Source organism: Colius striatus, chromosome 19, assembly GCF_028858725.1.
Source record: "Colius striatus isolate bColStr4 chromosome 19, bColStr4.1.hap1, whole genome shotgun sequence".
Taxonomy (NCBI): domain Eukaryota; kingdom Metazoa; phylum Chordata; class Aves; order Coliiformes; family Coliidae; genus Colius; species Colius striatus.
In genome coordinates, this window is record NC_084777.1 from 6,380,600 (window position 1) to 6,397,464 (window position 16,865).

Sequence of the window (16,865 nt, forward strand, 5' to 3'; positions counted from 1 at the left end):
GTGGTTCTAATGCAGAAGGATTTTTCTCAGACTGCTTTAACACCACTTATTTTTTTTTACTAGCCCACAGGTTCTGTGGGGTGGAAGCAGGGAGTTCCAGTGAAGTGAGACTGCAGCAGGGATGGATTGTCTTGCCTACACACTTAGCAGTTGGTGTACTTCACTTTTATGTCACTTCAACCTAAGCTAAATAATAATTCAAAGTAACAGAAAGCTGGAAGCTGTTCGTGGCTTACAGAACCTGAAGGGGTCTGTCTGGCTCCAAGCCTGGTACCTGGCTGACACATGTCCCATCACAAAAGTGCTTGCCCACTTCTTATCTAGCCTGATCAACAATATTAAAACAATCCAGGGAAATTTGCTTGAGAATAACTTCTCCTGCTTTCATAGCCTGGCATCTTTGAGAGAGAATGGAGAGTCTGGCCGCTACTCAAGTGACCTCTTCTGTTTTCTATATGCTGCATTCTGCGATATTCTCGTTGTATAAATTTTGTAATGGACTGGTATAGTCTGATCTTGGGAATGTTTCTGAACTGTGTAGTGTCTGGTATCCTCAGCAAAGTCAAGTCAATTTAACTGAAACTGAAGATGTTAGGCTGTCCTCTGGGTATTTGAACTCAACAGCTTTGTCATCCTGATCTGCTGCTCTGTCCAGCCCTGCCCATCTTTTCTGGTTAGCTGTTCAGGATCTCTGCTCACTGACCATCTTTGTTTTCCATTCTTCTTTCCCTAGAGAACAATAGTGTTTTGTTGTTTCAAACCAAGAAAGATTTACCAACCCACAAGATGCTCACAAGGGGACAGTCACACATGCATCTCGCACACAAAAGTATGCTCTGTTTCTACTTCAGTCCTGGATGACTGCATTCTGCTTTTTGGAGACCAGTGTGATGGCTCCCTCTCTTGTTGTGTTGGGGTATAATACCCAGCTGGAATAGCATGTTCCAAATGGGAAACTTAAACCAAACTCATTCTTGCTAATCTGCTGTAGATCCAGATTTGAGACTAAGGAGGGAGAAAGATGTCTGACTTCGTTTCTGCATGTAAATGTAAAAATTAAGCTCCAGGTTTCTTTGTTAAAAAGATGATACTTAGGTCAAAAATGTTGAGTTTGTATTTTTGGAAGCTTTGCTTTGTGTTTGGATGGATGTATCTCATAGGAACCAGACTGGAGGACTGAAATATGGATCCCTTAAAGCTTTCTGAGCCTGATTGCTGGTGTTTCAGACTCTGTTTTTAACACTCACCAAACAATAAACTGCCCATGTTCTTGAGCTTCTCATTGTCCAGAGCATTAGACTTTCATTAATGAACATAATTATGTGATTTTTTTTTTCAACATAGGAAGCCTTCAGGTCACCTTGTGGCAACCCGTATGTTTGATCTTCTGATGCATATTTATTATCACTTAATACTTTAAAAGGCTTCACAGTAGCCAATAGAGTGTAGGACAGTAATAGAATGGAGGATGTCAGCCTTCCTGAAGAGATGCAACAGGGTTGTTGGGCCTCATCACAAAACCCTTCATGAAGGACAGATTCCTGTCCTAGAGGCTGCCTTTTCTCACAGACTTAAGGGAACAGAGGACCTGGGTTGAGAATGCCTCCCTGGTGATGTGGGAGCTGTATTGTTGACAGAGTCTCCTGTGCTGGTGGAGTAGAGGCCCTGTTGGAGCAGTGAGTGACTTGTTACTGATCCCTTTTTCAGGAGAAGGAAAAGAAGTATATGTTACCAGTGGATAACCTGAAACTGCGAGATGTTGAGAAGGGGTTCATGTCCAGCAAGCACATCTTTGCTCTTTTCAACACTGAACAGAGGTATGCTCACCTGTCAATGTGCCAAGCTGTTGGAGCCAGGGAGAAGATTTATGTCATTTTAAGTAGGAGAGAGTAGAGGTGAAGTTATTGTGATAACTTTCCAGAAAAGATGAGTGTATTCTTCAAGGAGAACAATACAATTTTGGAGAAGATGGGGGACTTCTTAAAAGAAATCTGACTTAATTCCTTCTGGTTTTAACAGATATGTGTCATTTTCTTTCTTCACCAGTGCATGACCTGCAGTCTGGCCTTAGCCCTCAGCTGTTTGACAGGGTTACCTGGGTTTGGCTGTGGCTGAAGTATGTACTTGTAATCAATGTTCTTAGTGAGTGACTAGGGAATGCCACAGGAGCATAGGAGACCCAAGTTGAATGGAGAATTCCAACAGTGAGGAAAATTGAGAAGGGAGTCTCTTTCAGGCCCTGTTGAAACATGCAACTGATTTAAGGGCAATTAAACTTCATTCCCTTTTGCAGATTTCTTGTGAGGATAGTAGCAAGGGACTAAGTATCTCTGCCTTGAAATGATGGGAAGATTCCCTGGTTGCTGACATCTTTGTTAAACATGGATAAATCTGTGATTTGCAGTAGAGAAGAATAAAATGTTTGTCTTCCTCTCAGGAATGTTTACAAGGACTACAGGCAGCTGGAGCTGGCCTGTGAGACCCAGGAGGAGGTGGATAGCTGGAAGGCTTCCTTCCTCCGTGCAGGAGTCTACCCAGAACGTGTTGGGGTAAGTTACAGCCATGGTAATGGGAGGAGAAGGAAGGCAGTATGTACCTTAAGGATAGCTGCATCCTCATGTGTTAGAAACAAGCTTATGAAGTTTTTGTTTCTTTTCTGAGATGAAGATATTTTGGAACAAAAACTTAAGTTTTTGGTATGTCCTGGTGCTGCCTTTAAGGAAGTTTGGGGTGAGGTTACTGGCAGCTTCAAAGGGGATGTAAAATACGTGAAGACTGCCTTGATAAACCCTTCTAGCTCTGGTGCTTTGTGGGCATTAAGTTCTCAATAAAAGGAAGATAGTTAAATATCTGACAAGTGGTATGTCTGCTGACCAAAGGCACCACTTACTAACAAGCTTCCTGGCCTATCATTAGTTGTTCCCCCATTTCCTTCACCCAGGTAGGAAGGGATGTTTTTTGAATATCTTTTGCTTGGTAGATCCCTTAGTATGCTACTTGAGCAAGCACTTATCTCTTCCTTTAGCCTCATCCCACAACACTTGCTGTCAGCATTATGCTCTGCTTCAAAACCATGTTTTAGAGTATTGAGGTACCTGTTCCTTTTCAAAGCCTTCAGTCCCTCTGTGAAAGGAAGCTGCTATAAATAGTTTTCCCATTAGAAAAGTGATAATTGCTTATCTGTTCTCTATTTGTTGCTTCTAATGGACTTCTTGAATTCATCTTTTCTGTTACACTTGAAGATTGTGCGATTTTTGCCTTAAAGCATTTCCTGACAAACAGATGTGATGTCAAAAAAGAGGATTAGGGACTGGACCTTAAGAGTGACATAGCTTCAAATTGGCTTTGGACCAGACCGGGCCTGTTAAACACACAAAGGACCTGTGCCACCCATTGGTGTGCAAATGGAGTGCTTTGACATGTAGGCTAGGTTGACTGTCCCAAAACCAAATGTAATGAATAACAAGTAGCCACTGTAGGTAAGTTGCCCTTTGCTGCTTGCAATACATTTTCCTTTGCAGAGCTCCCATTTTGATTTTTGGGTTTTTTTTTCAGTTTAGCTAAACAATTCCCTTGTTCCTCTTCCAGGGTAATCTAGGTATTTTATGTATTTTTGGTGGGATTGGTCTTTCGCTTGCTCAGTACTGTTATGGGATCTTCTCCAAATTCTGAGACCAACTAAAAGTCTTCTTTTATTTTTTTTGTCCCTTTTTCTTTTAACTTTTTCCACATACGCTCAAACTGGCCTACCAGGACAAGGACAAAGTAAGTCTGACCCTCTCTGCCTGTGTTGCCTCCTGGGGCTCTCACCAGATAGTTCTCTCTTGGTTTTTTTTTTCCTTTTGTCACAGTTTCCTGAGAGGCATTTGCTGCTTCTCCCTCTTTGTACCTTCTGTTGGATTGCTGCTGTTTGTTTCTGTTCTTGGTTTGAGTTTTCCTCCCCTTTTTTTTGTCTCCCTTTTTATTTCTGCCTTTTTGCATGACTTCTGAATCTTGGTGCAAACTTATTTTTACATTTTTTGACCCTCATTTTTTTAAGTTGTCCTGTTTGATGTCCACTTCCTTTATGTTGTTTCTCACCAAGACCTTGCATCCCTTCATTATGTAAGATCTTCCCGGGAAAAGTTCAAACAAACCAAAGAATTTACCCTTTCTCATATATTTTGTTCCCCAAAACAAAAGATAAGCAATTTTCTGCACTGATGAAAATTCTTCAGACTGGGACAGTTTAAAAGAAAGGCAAAGGGTTTTTAAATGAATATTAAGAAAGACAGCAGGCTTTCAGGCTTTGCTGCTTTTGAAAGTGATCCCAAAAGGATGAGCCTTGGTGATTGCTTGCTGTCAAACAGCACAGTCCAGGTTTTACCTTGCAGAAAGCTAAACAATGCAGTTCTGGCAGACAGGAAGAGATCCATCTGCTTGGGGTGAGAGAAAAGATAGTTATGACTCATGATGCAATTCTGCTGTTAGTGATCAGGAAGGTTTTCTGGGTTATTCCATCTACGTGTGGTCTGAGGTGAGCAGTTATTTCACCTCTATTTTCTCATCTGTATAATGAGGATAAAGATGCAGTGTGTCAGGGAGTCTGTAAGGCTTAATTTATGGTGAGTTCTTCTCAGATTTAAACTGAGTCTGGGCATGGAAAACCCAGCTCAAATGAAGAACCTTTCAGGAAACTGTAAGCATTAAATGTAAAAATATAGCTTTGAGTATCCACTGGAGCCGTAACCTGTCAAAGCTGGTCAGGAGTCCCTGTTGCCTTTCACTTTTGTGGAATAACTTTCTGCTAAGAGACTAGCTTTATTGTTAAAGTTCCTTGGATCTGAGCTGGAGAGAGAAGTCTGCACAAGCTGAGCTGTCTGTTGACAATCATACCTCAAAATATAACTTTATGTATTGTATGTGCTTCTTGCATGTTCCCTTCTTTTCTTCTCTTGGTTCTCTCATGAAAAGCTAATTTTGTGTTGCATTTGAAGAACCACTCTTGTTTCTCTTTTTCTCTGCAGGCCAGTGAAGCAGAGGAGAATGGATCAGACAGTTTCATGCACTCTATGGACCCTCAACTGGAGAGACAAGTGGAAACCATCAGGAACCTGGTGGATTCCTACATGGCAATTGTCAACAAAACCATCAGAGACCTCATGCCGAAGACAATCATGCACCTCATGATAAACAATGTACTTACACACTGTGGTCAGTGGGGATAGAGAGACAGGGAAAGGGAAAAATAGGGAGAGAAAGAACACAGACAAACTGAAGGCAGCTTGGAAGGAGGAGGAAGTGGGGACAGTGTAGTGTTTTGGGGAAGATGGTGGACTGATTCCGCCTTTGTGCTCATTTACAGACCAAGGACTTCATCCATTCGGAGTTGCTGGCAAACCTCTACTCCTGTGGTGACCAAAACACGCTGATGGAGGAATCGGCAGAGCAGGCCCAGCGACGTGACGAGATGCTGCGCATGTACCATGCCCTGAAAGAGGCCCTCAACATCATCGGGGACATCAACACCAGCACCATCAGCACCCCAATGCCCCCACCGGTGGACGACTCTTGGCTGCAGGTGCAGAGCGTACCATCTGGACGCAGGTACCAGAGGCTCAGGGGGAGAGCCCCACAGACCTGCCTGACGCCTCTTTAGTGGCTACTTGGGGCCTCCTACTGAGACACAGGGAGTCTTCCTCTTCCCCTCTTCTCCCCTCGGATGAAAAGTTCTGGGTATTTGTGTTGAGAGGCTCTTAGGCCTTGACAGCTACACAGGGCTGCTCTGTCTTTACAGAGGATGAGGAGGCTTCTAAGCCCTTGGGTCAGATGGGGCCCAAAGGAGCTTTGAAGGCAACTTGAAACCTGGCGTGGCCTTCGATAGCCAATGCATAAACATGAAACTAAAGGAATGCTGAAGGCAACGTGTGTGGGGACCTGATGGTGGCAGAAAGCTCCCAGGCCTGTTGCAGTTGAATGTCTTTTGTTTTCTTTGCCAGGTCTCCCACGTCCAGCCCCACGCCGCAGAGGAGGGCTCCGGCTGTTCCTCCCGCCAGGCCTGGCTCGCGGGGCCCGGCTCCTGGGCCACCTCCTGCTGGTGGTCCCACGCTGGGTGGTGCACCCCCTGTGCCCTCCAGGCCCGGTGCCTCTCCTGATCCCTTTGGACCCCCTCCTCAGGTTCCTTCTCGGCCTAATCGCGCTCCTCCCGGCGTTCCTAGGTAAGTCCTGAGACTCTGCTCCGTGCATGTGGGATTTGTCCAAGTTTTGGGTAGCAACCTTGACAGCACTTAGGCCTGGGCCACAGGAGGAAAATGGAGTGTGTGGTGTGGATACAGTCCTTAGATATTTGAATTGATTCCATAGGCAGGAGCATCGTTGTCTGCTGAGATTTCATTGTACAGATGAGGCAATGGTAAGGCAGCTCCTGGGAACAGAGGGGCAACCTCTTCTCTGCACAAACCTCTGCAAAGGTTGGGGGAAGAGGACCTTGCACCTGAGAGTTTTATTCAGGCAATCACACCAATGCCTCTCCTCACGAGGAGGAGGTAGTCACCACAGAAAAGTCCCAGGACTGGAGTGACAGGGCCCCTCTGCAGCACTGTCTGACAAAGTCAGGCACTGACAGTGTCAAAGTCTGACACTTCCCCTTTTGTCCTGGCCCAGAGTTCTCCAAAGTGAGTTGGAGAGAACTTCATCCAGCTGTTCAGTTGCTTTTTGGCTAGGAGAATGTTGCAATTTTACAGGCAAGGAAATGGATTTTTTAGGCATTTTTATTGCTTCTGTCACCAACTTGAACATTTTCCAGTCAGGAGGGTTCAGATAGTACAGCTTTGCTTTCCCATTAGGCAACTTAATTTCTTTCGTGTTTAGATACACTTCAGCTTAGTGATAAGGTATCATCCCCTTTGCATCTAAGCATGTGTTCCTGAACAGGCCTTAGGAAGCAGTCTGGAAGTGAGAATGCTTCTATGTTGAGTACTTGGTCTCCCTTGCAGAGTAAAGAATGAACATAAGCAAAACTCCCAGATGACATACCAGAGGGAGCACTTCCCTCATGGAAAATCCATCCCCTCCACTGGGTGCTGGTGGCATGTGTGAACCTCAGCCATGTTCTATAGAAACACTGAGCTGTTGGTGGGTGCTGATGGTGTACAGCAGAGGAGGGTCTGTCTTCCTCTTGAGGTAGTGCCCCAGCTCATAGTTGATGCTGCCTGTTTGGAGGGGAAGTGTTCTCTGCCAAGCTGTGTGCAGCTCAGAGGTGGATGAATCCAAAGAGCTTATAGACCAGTTTCTGACTCTGGTGTATACAAATGGTTTTACTTTCTTGGTGCTTCTGCCCCAGTCCTCCCTATGCACCTCGATGCATCTCCCACAGTAACTTGTCCACATGTGCCTCTGTTACCTCAGAGACTGCAGTTCTGCTGATGGCACCTATGGATGTCAGCATGCTTCAGCTGTGTATTTTGGCTCTTGCTTCTTGTGACCCTGCTTTTCCATATAGTGTTACTTTGTGGTTTTGTTTTTAGTATACTTGTGCTTCTTTCTGTCTCCATCTTTCTTCTTTCACTCTTTCATTTCTTCACTCATGAAAAGTATTCTATATACCTGATCATCAGGATAAGATTCCTCAAAGGGGCTGAAACGAATTGGCCTTTTTTAAAGAAATCTGTCCTAGCCTATCTTGATGGCTTTGTTTGCCTTTTGTGTGAGGTAGAAGGATTTAGGGAAAGGTAGGCAACACCACTGGAGCAGAAAAACTGTTTGGTACCTACCCTTGCTTTAGAAGAAGAGGTGGTAGGTTGGATTGCATGCTACTGACTGCCCTGATCTGGAGTTGAGAATGTAATTCCAGAAGCTGTGAAGTGATGCTCATTCTCTGATCCCCCCTCTCTGATTCTTCCAGTTGTTCATAGACTCCTCCGGATCCTGATACCAGCTTGTCATTTGAGTTCACTGATGAATGGAGAATTTCCAATGACAAGGGACTCTTTCTCTTCCTCTCCTGTATATAGAATAAGAATGTTCCCTGCTAGCACTTGGACTCGGGTCCTTCTGCCATGGGTGAACGAATGCCATCTCCATTGTTGCTTTTTTTAATACCCATCTCTTCCCTTGCTAACTGGGCTACACTAGTGTGTGTGTGTGTGTGTGAGAGAGAGAGAGGAACAAAGCTCTTGTATAGGGTATGAGTGTGCTTTGCTGTAGGAGTTGGTGTTATATGGTGAACTGGAAGTGTGTGGTAGCTGGCTGTGCAGCGTGTGTGTGTGCACCTTGATGCCCATGTAGAAGTTTGGCAAGTTTTTGTGCCTCCAGTTTGTGTGAATATCTGATTTTTATGAATAAGCAACTTAAGCAAGTGTCACCTTGTTCTCATAAACATAATTGTACACACACATGCTTTGACATATAAACACCACATGGTCCATTTGCTTGCACAGAAAGATTTTCCTGCATATGATTAAGGACACTTAAAACTTGCCATCCTGCTTCTGTACTTAGCATTTATTGTCTACTATGGAAGTCTGTATCACCAAACACATACCTTTGAGAGCTGAAGGTTACACAATAGAAAGCCCTATCTGTGTACCATGAAGAGCTGTATTTAGACTATATGCCTATTGGAACTGTGCAGGAAGGTTTGCTCTGAGTAAGAAAACTAAATATACTCCTTCAGGTATTTAGACTCTTCAGGTTAAAGTAGTTTGGCAGGAACTGTAAGTGAAAGAGCTTAGGCAAGCTTGAAGGAGAAATAGGAAAGTGTCCACGAGAATGACTTAACTGTTGGAAAAGTCTGTTGAAGGCATTAATGGGTTCTCCATTCTTTGGTACCTCTAAGGGAAAAGATGGAAGTGATCAGCACCACTGTAAATATAACTTCACACAGCTTTACCACCTGAATGATTCAGAAGGTTGGAGTCACTGATCTCATGACTTGTGACCTTCAAAATATAAGCCTTCACCTGCTTCTTCCCTTTTTGGGTAATGCTCAGGACTGCATGTTATAGCCATCAGGAGAGCTGTTTCAACTCTCGTGTTCAACATGGTCATAAGATGGCATTCCTCAGGGAGAGCCACGTCAAAGTAGCTGAGCCCAGCTGGTGGGTGCTGAAACCCAGGTATCTGCCACTGGTTCAGCAGGTGTGAAGGCAGCCTGGGTGGGTGAGTGAGCAGCAGCTGGTGGGTATGTGAACAGACAGATGGCTTTCAGCAGCCCTTGTGCACAACAGGGCTCTGGATGTGTGCAGAGGTGAGGCTGTGCCTGTGTGTGTGTGTGGTCCTGCATGGTGTGTGCGCACTCGTGCCCTGTCCTGGAGGGGAACGTGTGAATGGGTGTCTGTGCAAGCACATGTGTGTCTGTTCCACCTTCCTGACAGTCTGTGTGGCCTCTGCCTTGAACTGTCTGAACTGCCATGTTGATTTCATGTTGTCTTTCAGAATCACTATCAGTGACCCCTGAGGACTGGCAGCCACGGTACGTTTTGCACTCTTCCTGCAATGCATGAGTCATTGTGTCCCCATCCTCCATCACTCAGCTCTGCAGCTCACCTCTGCTGCCTAGTTCTTGTATTAGTAACAGAGTCCCTTGTCCAGTGAACCACTTCTGCCAGGATCTCATAAAGGGAGGAGTCTTGAACAGAAAGACTGTCTGATCAGACAAAGCAGCTGCTTGAGCTGCAGGAGCTGGGAGAGCCTCAGTACCTGACCTAAGGTCACTAGAGGACTCTTTCTCTGTTTTTAGATAGAGGAGGTGGGATGGGGGAATGAGCTCTGGCAACAAGGTCTAAACTGTGTGTCTTTCATTTGGCTTTATATCCACAGTGACTGGAAGATAGCTGAATGAACTCTGGTTTGATTTTGGTTTAACTCTATTAGGATCGAGACTTGGGGAGCTCTTAGTTCAGACTCCTATCCTAATGTCTGGCTGGAGAAGTGCTCCCATGCTCACCGTGTCCCTAGTGCTCATGGAAGGCAGGAGGAGTTCAGATCATTAATATCAGGACTTCCATGTCTGAGTGCAGGGTAACTGACACTGAACGTTGCCTGTTTATCCTTGTGTCGCATTGTCAGTCAGAAGTGAACTCCCTTTGCTTGTTCTCCACCTGACCCTTTACCTTGTAGGTTACTCTTCTGTTCCTATTCAAACTGCCTTCTCTCCTCTGCCCTCAGCCCCTGTGTGAGAAGGATGGAGTGATTTGTATCCCTTCCCAAACACCCTGCCCTGAACTCTTACTCGTTTCCCTTTCCTGTCTCTCCCTCCATTTAGCAGCACTGTTCCTGTTAGGTGATGTAGCAGGGTACTGGGGCAGGCTCGTGTGTACAGTGCTGGCCCCATAACTCTTTCTTGTCCTGGTAATGCTGAGAGTTGGGGTGTGAAGAGGGAGATCTAGCAAATTCTCCTTTTTCTGGGAACTTACAGCCCTTAAGGCAGAATGGGGCATGTGGGGTTTGGGGCCTCACCTCCCTTGCTCTGTAGATGCTGTTTCTTGAAGTGAAAGGTCTGAGTGAGAGGAGCAGAGCAGCTCTTGTAGCTTCCTGTGTTGCATGTGCTGAAGTCCCATCTTCATAGAAATAGCAGAAGCTCAAGCCCCTGTTCCAGGGCATTGGAGTTTCACAGCCAGTCCTCATCTTGCAGCATAGAGTGTCTGTTACTGCTGCATATAACTGCAGCTAGAGCTGAGAGGTGCCACCTCACATCAGTGACTGACGTCTTTGAGGGTGTCATTCATCAGCCCTCCTCACTCACGGCATTCTGCAGAGGTGTTGGAGGAAGCTGCTGATTGCTCCAACACTCTGCCCACTGCAGACATCCCTGACAGCCCTAGAAACATGCATCTTGGTGAACAACCTCAGGAAAAAGACTTGCTATTGTCTGTACCTCTTTCTGGGACTCGCTGTTACGGGGCGTTCTGTTCTTAATCTGGTATAAAGAGCACCAAGGAAATAATTAAACCAAAACAACACCAAAAAAAACCCACAACCCCAAAAATCCCACCCACTGCCTTTTGCATTCCAAGGGACTAAAGCAGGTCCTTATCTATTAGCCCACTGGTTCCTAGATCCTGTTAGCTCAGTGTCCTGTCTGGGTATGGCATGAAAAACTTCCAAGGACATGACAGTCATTGTAACTGGTCTCCTCAGGCTCCTACCAGTACTTGAGTCTTACTTCCCATGTACTGGAGACTGCCACAGGCTTCCCCATGAGCAAAACTTTGTCCTTGTTGTCCTAACAGGGGGAAATGACTTCACAGTGGTATAAAAGGGTTTGGCTAGTGATGTAGTGAGACAGACTGGAGCAGCATTTCAGGGGTAACTGTTGCCTGAGAGACTTCTGTCCTTTTTGTGTGCTGGGAAATAGTTTTCAGCTTTTTGTAACCTTACTGGGCAAACTCTGCAAGTGTCTCCAGATGGCCCCTACCCTTAAAATACTCTGAGAGCTGAGAGAAATGAGTGTCTGCAAAAATCAATCATAGTACATTGCTCATAGATGGGCTGCTTTTTATTTTTGTGAGTTCTTCATGTTCCTTCCAGACCTGTTTATTCTGGTAGGGTCAAGTGGCCTCTCCTGCCAGAACACATTACATAGTGCAGTGACTTCAAGCATCCTTTTCATAGAAGTCCACAGAGGCTGTTAGGACAACCTGTCCAGGCTCCTGAAATGCAAAAAGTCCTTCAGAGCTTCTCAAAAAATGTCAAACACACGTGACAGTGCAGCAGCATCTCATAAAGCCTGAGCTGAAGTTTTGTAAGGATTTAAGTGCTGTTGCTGCTGCAGTGCTGACAGTAGCCATTGAATGGTGGATATGGCTGCCCTGGCACCATGAGCACCTTATACAGATAATGCCTACATCTTATGTGTCATGAAGCTGAGGGTCTCACAGCAAGTTTTGCCTCTGGGAGTTAGCACTGTCAGCAGCCTTCCACGGTGGCTGGAATTCCCAGGTGAGCTCCATCCCATCGTTACGTCCTGTACAGGAACAGCAGCCTGCTTGGTATGCTGACAGTGGGATTTTACAGTCCCCATTGGCATTTTCAGTGAAGGAAATAAATGCTTGACTGTCTGAAGCTTTTTTTATGTGCCATTTCCCAAGGCAAGGAGCGAGGGTTGTAATTATTTTGAGATCTGTGGCTCAGTAGAAACAGAACAGTAAATTCTGCTGTGGTCTAATAAACAGGTCTGGAGAGCTGCTCTGGCTCACTTGCCAAGCTGAGGGAACTTGTCACAATTTATAGGAGCAGAGCTTCTCTGGTACCAGCATGATCATAGACTCACAGTCAGTGCCAAACAAGATGTCTCTACCTTAGAACATTCTACTGGTGCAAATATCCTCCTCTGTGCCTGTTCCCTTTCTCTCCTCCCTTCTCTCAGCCCCTGTATTAGGAGAGCAACTTAATTTCTAGCAATCAGTTGATTCTCTGTCATCTAAATTAGAGCTTGTCAGTGTGGAATTGTTCAGGTGTTAATTCTGTGACACCTGGTTCTGAATGATCAGTGCAAATGCTTCCTCTCGATTTGGTCTATATCCTGCTGGGTTTGCTCTTTGCATTTCAGGCAGTTTGGACTGGGAAACTACTCTAGCTTGGTACTAAATAATTTAATTCTTGACCTGATACACCATCATGATGCTGCTAAGGTTGGAGACACTGCAGGGAGCATGTTTGAAAGGAAAAACATAGATGGGACTCACTGACTTACAGAATTGGTAGACTTTTCTTAAAGCCTGTGTTCGGAGTCTGAGGTGACATTTCAAGTCATGACTTGAGAGAGATGCCAGGGGTGTTGTCTTGTGTTTTCTAGGGTTTTGGTTTTCCACAGTCCCTTATAGGAAGGCAATCCTACAACATACAGAGGGCAAACACTTAAGTTGCTGCCCCTTACTCAGCTAAAGTACGAGCAAAAGAGCTAAACCAGAACAGAGTAGCAATGGCCAAAGTTCCTTTTATTGAAGCAGAAGCTGCAATTGCTGAGCACCAGAACTGGAGAACTGTAAGCAGCAAACTTGCCCCTAACATCCAAGATAGTCAGTGTCATGTATTGGAACAGGGAGTCTTAGGCTCACAGGGGAAAAAGGTGCCTCCTCCAAAGCAGCCGAGAACCTCTGACAGCAGCGCGTCTCAGAGGAGCCCATCCATGCTGTGTGACTGTCACGTGCTTGATACAGGAGCTCACTGTTGTCCATGCTTCTCAACTCTCATTCCAGAGCCAGTGCACTCACTGGCAGTAAATCTCTGCACACCCAAAATTTCAGGGGGAAAGCAAAACCAGCTGCCCATCAGATTGCTTCTCTGGTGATCCGTGCTGTGCAGGAAGGCCGGTGTGAGGCCATGTATAAACCTGACCGTCTCTGTGTCTCAAGTTTTACTCTCTTGCTGGCTCAGGCGAGGTGGAGAAGCATGTGTGATTGTGACTGCAATTGCTGTGCTAACCACAGTGTGTGTTCTCTTGTTTTTTTTGTTTTTCTGCTTTTCTCCACCACAGAAGGGGCCCTGCCTCACCTACTCGACCCACCATAATCCGACCGGCTGAACCGTCCCTCTTAGATTTATAACTCGAGGCTGTAGACAGCTGGCGACGAGCGCCGTGCTGGCGGCTTCCCCATCCCACCCTCCCCTCCCACAGCCACAGTCACTCCTCTCATCCATCCCCCATCTCTGCCTCCCACCCCTCCCTACTCCCTGGTGTGTCGTAAAACACTAGCCTAGTGCTCGAGCTCTTCGTCTTCACTCGTGCGTCCTGTGTTGCTTTGTGAGCGTAGAGTAGGCTCCACTCAGTGACATGGATCCCTGAACTCCACGGGCTCCTGGGAGGGAGCAGCCACAGGGACATCCTTAAGTCCAAGGACTGGCTGTCCATCCAGTCATTTCATCTGCCTGGTCTGGCCTGGATAAGTGTCCTGCCTGCATCAGTTAGCTGTAGCACCTAGGACTGAGCTGTAGCTGTTTTCTTTCCTTGTAGTTAGGGTGACAAAAGTGTGACTTAGAAGAAAAAAAAAAGTACTGTCAAAACCATGTGACACCACTAGGAACAGATTAAACGTCCTGTGTGTTAGTTTGACTTCTAAGGTGCAAAAAAATTCATGTTGGGAACAGTGCAATCAACCTTCTATTCAAGTGAGGCAGGGAGGTCAAGGGGGGAACTCAATGGATCAGCGTAGTCCTGCTTAGAGTGAAGTCTGAGAGAGCATCCAAGCACACATACCTCAGGGAGCGGGGCCAGACAGACCTGCTCGTGCTCGGCTCCCCGGCTGAGCTGGGGAGATGTTGCTGGTGATGCCCTGGCTGCTGCCAGCACTTGTCTTGCATCACCATTTTTGGCTGACTTTCCTGAACCCAGCAGGGAGAGAAGGGGAATGGGTGACGCTGCTTCCCCCTCACAAATGGACAACCAAACGTTTTCAGGGAGTTTGCTGTGTAATGTTCTGTTGAAGATATTTCTGCTCTCAATAAGCACATCTCTCGGTGTTTTTTGGGTACTGTGGTGACTTCTTCTGTAGCCTTTTCTTCTCTGCATGTGGATGGTACATGTTTGGGGAAACCTGTAACCCTTGTTGCTCACAACTCATCTCCTTCAGGTTTGGGTGGTTTGGTTTATTTTTACTTTTCATGCTACATGTATTGAGAACAAAAAAGACTTGAGAATTAAAAACCTCTCAACCCTGTTCCATGTCAGATGTCGTGTCTGTGCCAGTGGGAAATGAGCTGCCTGTGTTGCAGGCCTTCAACCAGGCCCAGTGCCCGTTTCGATTCTCTTTATCGCAGCGCCTGTTGCTCTGGTTTTATTTCTGTTGTGGATCCTCTGTTGTTCTGATGCTGGTTCCTTTCTGTATTTTAACTATTGTTTTACTACTTCTCCTCCTTTTCCTTCCCTTCCCTTGTTCCTTTTTTCTTTTTCTCTTGTCTTTAACTTCCAGCCGGCCGGGTAAGGCCAGTCCCTCCCGCCCAGAGAGCCCCAAACCACCATTTGACATGTAGGCCTGCTCCCTCTGAGACTCTTTGCCTGCCTCTTAGCTGTTCTGTCCTGGAATGGTCTGACTCGAATCTCACACATGGCTTGTTTTGTTTGTATTTTGTGACACACACATATCTGATGTGACTGTAGTGAAACTGGTTTTTTGGGTTCGTTTGGTTTATTTTCCTTCCCAGCTGCTTAAAGGAGTTAAACAAGTATATTGTAGTAATGAGAAACATATCTTTGCTGTTATAAATATCTATAAATATATATATATATAAGATGAAGAATCTATATATGTCCAGGTGTTTAAAGACATTTGTGCTTCCATGTGGATTTTAGGAAATACCTAAGTAGGGAAAGAATATCTATATACATATATATATACACAGAGACATCCAAGAAGTGAACCAAATCCTGATGTTGAGTTTTTGAGCTGATTGTTAAATTCTCTGCTGTGTGCAGTTGGGTTATTGTATTACCCTGGACTTGTGGGTGAACTGTCTCAGTGCTGGTAGTAGCTGTGATGCAGTTTGTGATCTACCTGTCACTCTTGTTTATTGGATGAAATAAACTACCATTTCTGTATAACGAAGGTCTCCATGACTAGAATAAAACCATTTCTCTTTCTCTTGCTCTTTTTCTCTGGCTGATTTTCGAACTGTGTTTAACTAAAACCTAATCTTTTCATCCCATGGAGCTTAAAAAGGTAGATGTGCAGGCAGGTGCTGTCACTAATAGGGAAGGTGGAACAGATTTGCATCAGGAGTGGTGCCCAGGAGCTGCAGTAGTGAAACAGCTTCTCCAAGGCGAAGTTAACTCCCTTCTCCACTGTAAAGGAAAATGCCTGGAGGTGCATCAGTGACTGGACTGACAGAAGGTGGGAGTTTTGCACACCATTGCTTCTGGTTCTGCCTGGGCTGTATTTGTGGAACATGGCAAGTGAATGTTGAGTTGTAGTTCTCTGTCAGGTGGTGTCTCTTGGGCCTGTAGCTGCAGTGCAATCTAGCCCCTGGTCTAACACATGGGGCAGCTCCTTGGAGGTTGCTTTTCAGCTGAAAAGGGGTTTCTTCCTTGATAACATACTAAGAAAACCTTTTCCTCCTGTCTCTGTGCCAGAACAGCGAGTGCTGTGGGTCTCAGCTTGTGATTGCTGCTTCTCACAGTGCCATAATCCCTGAACCTAACACTGTCATCCCAATTATTACAACAGATTCCTTAGGCTCTGGGAAATGGAGCTCCAGCCCCACTTCTGCAGGAGAGTGGGAGCAGTGGAATTGCTGACTTGCATCTCTGTGGCAGTGGTGCCTGGTTTAGCCCTCAGTGCTCCTGGCTACTGCTGTACTTGTGCCCTCTCCATAGTAAGGCTTCAGTCTAACATCTTCCTTGAAGATTTTATTCATGGTAGATACTGGTGGGGGTTGACTGATTAGATCAGATCTCTAGTGATTCCTTCCTCTGTGGTGTAGCTCTGTCTTGCATGTTTTTGTGTACTAACTTCAGATTCTACCCACCTGAGGCAATAACCATCACTTGGCCTACCCTGTCCTATTTTTTTCCTCACTTGCCTCTATCCCTGGTGTTAGACCATAGGGTTGTTCTTCGAGAATAACATCTTTCTGAAGGCAAAACTATGCATTTAAGTAAATATTGGAGCCTTATATTGCAAAACTTGAAACCTCTAATCTGCTGGTTATGTGTGTTCTGGTGAGAATCCCACCAGCCCTGCCCAGGCATGATGACCTTCACTCAGCTACTGCCTTGTCCACCAAGGTGTCCTCTTTGAGGAAGGCACTGTAACAGCTCTCTCCTGGTGTTTGGTGTTTAGGGTCTTTAAGAAGCATTTCTCTATTTTTCCTCAAAACAGAGGTGCTGAGGCAGCTCAGTTGCCCCCATTTAAAGCCAGGAGGTAGTTCCTGCTCTTTATTCACTTCCAGGA

General features: G+C 45.6%; 1 protein-coding gene across 2 annotated transcripts in view; it reads left to right on the forward strand.

Moving 5' to 3' along the window:
- DNM1 (dynamin 1) overlaps positions 1-15,543 on the forward strand; it is a 66,125-nt gene extending 50,582 nt beyond the window's left edge. Inside the window, exons 15-21 of one of the 2 annotated variants that reach the window (XM_062011477.1) lie at positions 1,708-1,817; positions 2,438-2,549; positions 3,754-3,765; positions 5,007-5,177; positions 5,345-5,586; positions 5,979-6,197; positions 13,457-15,543. In XM_062011477.1, coding sequence (XP_061867461.1) covers positions 1,708-1,817; positions 2,438-2,549; positions 3,754-3,765; positions 5,007-5,177; positions 5,345-5,586; positions 5,979-6,197; positions 13,457-13,526 — 936 coding nt within the window. In that variant the 3' untranslated portion in view covers positions 13,527-15,543. The remainder of the gene's footprint in view (positions 1-1,707; positions 1,818-2,437; positions 2,550-3,753; positions 3,766-5,006; positions 5,178-5,344; positions 5,587-5,978; positions 6,198-13,456) is intronic. The other variant, XM_062011478.1, reaches the window with a different exon arrangement.
- The last annotated feature ends 1,322 nt before the right edge of the window (positions 15,544-16,865 follow it).